This window comes from Octodon degus, unplaced genomic scaffold, assembly GCF_000260255.1.
Source record: "Octodon degus isolate 3935 unplaced genomic scaffold, OctDeg1.0 scaffold00123, whole genome shotgun sequence".
In the NCBI taxonomy this organism is placed as follows: Eukaryota; Metazoa; Chordata; class Mammalia; order Rodentia; family Octodontidae; genus Octodon; species Octodon degus.
The window spans coordinates 4274759-4280539 of record NW_004524699.1 but is presented as its reverse complement, the minus strand read 5'-3'; the positions used below and the strand labels follow the sequence as shown (position 1 = coordinate 4280539).

General features: G+C 57.8%; 1 protein-coding gene across 1 annotated transcript in view; it reads left to right on the top strand.

The window, feature by feature from the left end:
- Ntng2 (netrin G2) overlaps nucleotides 1–5781 on the top strand; it is a 50883-nt gene that overhangs the window by 18879 nt on the left and 26223 nt on the right. The window contains exon 3 of the mRNA XM_023700251.1: nucleotides 4094–4737. Within this exon, the coding sequence (XP_023556019.1) occupies nucleotides 4094–4737 (644 nt within the window). The remainder of the gene's footprint in view (nucleotides 1–4093; nucleotides 4738–5781) is intronic.

Here is a 5781-nt window from a genome sequence, read left to right as displayed (position 1 = left end):
ACAGAAACAGAGAGAGAGACAGACAGACAGAGACAGAGACAGAGACAGACAGACAGAGACAGAGAGACAGAGAGAGAGAAGGAGAGAGAGAGACTCACTCAGGGAGGTGGTGGGGACAGAGACCCTCGGGGCTGCTGAAATTAGCATCAGCGCTGAACAGAATCTCTGTTTCCGTCGTGTTAATAATTTATCCCAGCTGCAACTTTTCTTACCAATAAATAGGAAATAATTTGTTAGGGAGAATTCCCTGGGCACGGCTCTCTCCCAGGCAGAGGAAGGCGCGTCTCCGCCCTTCCTCCCCAGACAGCCTGCTCTTGCGGAACTGGATCTCTTAGATGTCAGGGATGGAGCCTCTTGGCCCCCTCCTGCTTGGCCATTCCAAGAGAAGGGAAACTGAGGCATAGGTGGGCCAAGGCCACAGCCAGAGTCACCCATGGCATTGCTAGCAGTCCCTGGAGCCCTAATGGCATGACAGTGGGCTAAGGTGCTCCAGACTGATTTACTGTCCTGAAAGTCCCAGAAGCCAAACCAGACTGTGTGGAGCCCCTGTCACTTCCTGCCCTCTGCAGCTCTTCCCTCAGTCCCCAGCTTGGTGGGAACAAGACCAGGTGCTGCCTCCTGCTCCTCCAGGGTTCCCCGGTTGGGACCACAGCTGCCTCCAGCCCATCGTGGGGGAGGTTGACAGCGTGGCAGACAGGATCCCCAAGTCTCTCAGCTGCTCAACTGTTCTGGCCTGCCCACATGCCTGGGTGGTGATGCCTGCCTCCCCCACAGAGCGGGTGTCTGCAGAGTGGCAGGGCCTGGGGGCGACCATGTCCTTCCCAAGGGTGAAGGACACAGTCTCCCCACTTGTCTCCAAGTGGGGCGCTTCCTATCCCACCATGAACAGGGTGATCTTGGAAGGCTGTCCAGCCTTTCCTCCTCCATGAAATGTAAATAAAAGGATTTCATTTGCAGGACTAGGGACTGAGCCCAAGGTTTTTGCCCTGAGCTACATCCCCAGCCCTGGTTCTTAATATTTTAGTTGAGATAAGGTCTCACTTGGTCACTAAGTGGTCCAGACTGGGTTGAAACTTGCAGTCCTCCTGCCTCAGCCTCCTGGAGTGCTGGGATGACAGGTGTGTGCCGCTATGATTCCAGGCCCCAGGACACCGTGAGCTTCCAGTCTGACCATTGCAGCCACAGGGCTGGGGGTGGCTGGGATACCCTCCTGGCCTCCGGCGCGCTGCGCAGCCAGACGTAGGTCCTGGCCACACAGTGCCTAGGGCCAGGGTTGCTCCCCTGTGGAGAAGCCATTCACACCCACAAAGATGTCCTGTATCCCCAAAGAGCACAGGGGCTGGGCTGCAGTGGGGACAGAGGTGGACGGGATCTCCGCAGGGAGTATACGCGAAAACAAAATATCTTTTCCTGACCTATCCCATGTTCACGACTGAGGCCTGACAGCAAGAGAGAGATTAACCAGACAGAAGCACACAGATGAATTTAACACCAGTTCATCTGGCCTGAGCACCTTTGTGAAGAAGGTGACCCAGAGACAGAGGTAAATCTGCTTGTATTTGCGCTCAGTTGGGCCTGTGTCCATGCAGATGTATGACTGGATTAAAACACACCCCTGCAGCACGGCGTGATGGCACACCCCTGTCATCCCAGAACTCTGGAGGCTGAGGCAGGGGGATTACAAATTTCAGCCCAGCCAGGGAAACTTAAGGACTTGGCAAGACCTTGTCTCAAAATACCGAATTAGAAAGGGCCGGAAAGGAGCTAAATGTGAGGGCCTAGGCTCAAGCCCTAGTGACGCACACATACGCAAGTGTTGTACTGCTGGGGATATTTCTAGGTGTTCGGTACCAGGGCCTGAACTCAGCACCCTGCACTTGCAAGGCAAGCACTTGTTCTACTGAGCTATCTCCCCGGCCTTTTTTTTTTTTAATTTTGTTTTTTCTAGGTATTCTTTACCTCCCATCTCACATGATATTGAGTGAGGAAATAGAGGCTCAGAAAGTCTCACTACCTCCCTCCGCCAGGGTAGAGCTGAGCTGGAACTCAGGGCTTTCAGACCCCCACCTCAGGCAGGGGTTCCCGTGGGGCTCAACTAGATGGAAAGTGGGTTTCTGCATTTTTCTGCAGAAAATTCCAAGGTTTTATGGACTAACTCGTGAAATGGCTAAAGGGACTGCTGCCATGGGTGAAGCCACAGGTGGGTGCTACCTGAGAGGGCTGGCAGGCACCCACATGTCCTTAGCTTCTGAACCCTGTATCAGGTTGCTTAATTTTGGCATTGTTCAACTAATCTCACCCAAGAAGGTTCAGACCCTGGGAGCTGGCAGGGCCACCACACACACACACTGTCCCCAGCTGTCAGGGCTGGGGGAGGTGGGATTGGGGTGTGGGGGTCTTTGTCCCCAGTCCCAGGAAAGGACAGAGGACAGGTCACGTGTGGCCAGGGCCAAGGTGGCTGCACCATGCTCCTAACTGGCTCATAGCATCCTGAGGCCTTGGGTGGGGCAGAGGGAGGCTGGAAAGAAACAGGACGCAGGCCAGTAAATACCCGGCTGACTCCTTAGTTTCTGACCATCTGTTTCCCCAGGGGCTGGCGGGCAGCAGGCCCAGCCAGTGAGGGCGCACTGTCCACAGTCCTCGCCTGGCAGAGGCTGCTGCGTCTGTCCCCAGAGTGACAGGCTTGGAGGGACCCCACATCCCACACTAGCAGGCTGGTAGTGGTGGGACAAAAGCAGGATGTGGGAGAGGGACAGGGACGGGGGAGGGGGGAGCGCACGGCTCCCTGCCTTGCGGTTGACAGGAACACGGCACACTGTGTGGAACACGGCATGCTGAGTGTGGCAGACGGACCCAGTGCAGCCGCCACTGTGTTCATGGGTGTTTTTAAGTTTTACTTCTATGAATCCATGGTGGCAGTACAGAGTGGCTGTGCGCCTCATGGAAAGCTGGGGCGTGCAGAGCGCATCTTCACTGGTGCATCCCTCCCCTCCCCTCCTCCTCCCTCCACCTTGGTCCCTTTCCCATTTGCAAAAGATCAATCCCGCTGTTTCCTAGTATCTATTTTTTATTTTGCTCTTTAATTTATTTATACTTTGGGTTCTCATATACGAGAAGCTGCTCGATATTCAAGCTGTGCGTCTGCTGTGTGCGCCGGGCACACATGACGGTCTCGAGGTACGAACCTTCCCTACAGGCCCCTGGAGTTTACCCTCCTTTGTAGCCCGCAGTGCTCTGGGGGTGTCAGTGACACACTGAGAGGCAATCAGTGTGATGGGACTCAGTCCTATAATTTGGTGGGCGGTTGCTGAAGGAGGAGGAGACAGAGATGGAAACACAGGAAGAGGAGGAGGAGGAGGAGTTGGAGGAGGAGCAGCAGCAGCAGCAGCAGCAGATTCATTCTCAGACGCACTGTCCACACCTCAGAAGGCTTGGGCCAGCCCCGCCCATCCTGGCCTCAGTTTCCCTGCCTGTTCCTGGAGGGGTTGGATGACAGGCTGTGCTCCCAAGGTCTGCCAGCCCGGTGACCCACAGGGCCAGCCCAGCTGGGGGTGGACAAAGGCCCGGCAGGGCACTGAGGACAGGGCTATTTTAGTCGAGGAGGGCTTTGTGGGCCCGGCCTCCAGGAGCCCCAGGGCCAGCCCTGCCCACCAAGGGGTCCCAGGCTGTCTCAGAGCCTGTCCTCCTCTCCCAAGAATCAAAGCCACGGCCAGAGGCGCACTGTGGTGTGGCCTGCAGGGCTGGCAGGGTGGCGGCTGGGCCCTGCGTCCACTCCCGGAAGGGGGCCTCCCAGCTCACGGGGGAGTAAAAGGTTTTTAACTCAGATCCAAGCCATTTTGTCTCTGAACAAGCCAGACACCTGAAATATTCATCAAAGGGCTGGGAGCATTCTGGGGCCTGGTGGTTAGTACCACTATTTGGTGGTGTTTTTTATTTTTAATTAATAGACTTTATTACCCAGAGAAGTTTTAGCTCTGCAGATAATTGAGGCACTAAAGCAGAGAGGGCTGAGACCCCTCTGCCTCCCTGCTGGGGTTGCCACGGGCCAGGAATCGTGCCGGCTGGGCACCCACCCTCCCTCCCTCCCCTGCAGGAGAACCCCTACCTGTGCAGCAATGAGTGTGACGCCTCGAACCCCGACCTGGCCCACCCGCCGCGGCTCATGTTCGACCGCGAGGACGAGGGCCTGGCCACCTACTGGCAGAGCGTGACCTGGAGCCGCTACCCGAGCCCGCTGGAGGCCAACATCACCCTGTCGTGGAACAAGAGCGTGGAGCTGACGGACGATGTGGTAATGACCTTCGAGTACGGCCGGCCCACGGTCATGGTGCTGGAGAAGTCGCTGGACAACGGGCGCACGTGGCAGCCCTACCAGTTCTACGCCGAGGATTGCATGGAGGCCTTCGGCATGGCGGCGCGGCGCGCCCGCGACATGTCCCCGTCCAGCGCCCACCGCGTGCTGTGCACCGAGGAGCACTCCCGCTGGGCCGGCTCCAAGAAGGAGAAGCACGTGCGCTTCGAGGTGCGCGACCGCTTCGCCATCTTCGCAGGCCCCGACCTGCGCAACATGGACAACCTGTACACGCGGCTGGAGAGCGCCAAGGGCCTCAAGGACTTCTTCACACTCACCGACCTGCGCGTGCGCCTGCTGCGGCCGGCGCTGGGCGGCACCTACGTGCAGCGCGAGAACCTGTACAAGTACTTCTACGCCATCTCCAACATCGAGGTGATCGGCAGGTAAGGTCGCGGTCAGGGCCGCGCTGCTACCTGATTCCCGAGGGTGCTGGCTGATGCCTGGAATGTCACTTGGTACTCGGATGTCACCTGGTTGCTGGGGTATTTACTATCTGGTTCCCAAGACATATCTGTTCCCCAGGATGTCTCCTGGTACCTGGATGTCACTTAGTGTCTGGGACATCACCTTGTTCCTGGGATATCCCGGGTTCAGAGGATGTTGCCTTCCAGGGAGGTTACTTGGTGCGACATCATGACTCCCGTGCCTGTGACGGCCGGGCTGTGCAGACAGCTGCCCAGGCTGTTCTGCCCAGGGTGCGTGTGTGGTTGTTAGCATCCTCCTAGGGCTGTGGGCAGGGCTGGCTAGCACCTGGGCTGTGCAGGGTGAGCCACATTTGCCTACTGTCTGGGGGTCCTGAAGACCACCTCAGGCTCCACAAGTCACCAGAGAGAGCTGGTGGTACCATTGCTTACAGCACTGCCGTACTGTGGAGAAAGGCTGCAGCCTGAAGGCAGGAACAGGACAGTGCCCAGGCGGGCCCGGGAGCTCAGAAGGCTGGGGCCGCCCAGCCCTTGCCCTGAAGAGTGTCCCCCTGCCTGGGCAAAGTTCTTGGAGGCTCCCAGGAGCCAGGCTGGCATGGGCAGCCAAGAGTGAGCTCCCCATTGCCAGAGCATTCGAGCTGGCCAGGTGGCATTTGTAAGGGCTGATGCAGAGGAGCCTGTACACCAGATTCAGGTAGCAGTGGTACCTGCAAGTGAACAGAAGCTCCCTGCAGCCCCGTGCCCTGCTTGTGCTCTGGGCTGGGCATCCCAGCCATGTGCTCCCCTGGCTGGAGAGGAAAGATCCCTAGACTCTGCAGGAGGCCGTCCTGGGCTGGACCTGTGCACCTCCCAGCCCACTGGCCTGCTTCTTCCTCCTCCCCCTGCCCCTTGCCTCCATCCACCCTCCACAGACATCCGGTCCCTATTGATTGCTGGTAACTAGAGATGGCCAGGGCTAGACTAGAATAGATATACAGAAGCAAGTTTTAAGCGGGGGGGGGGGGG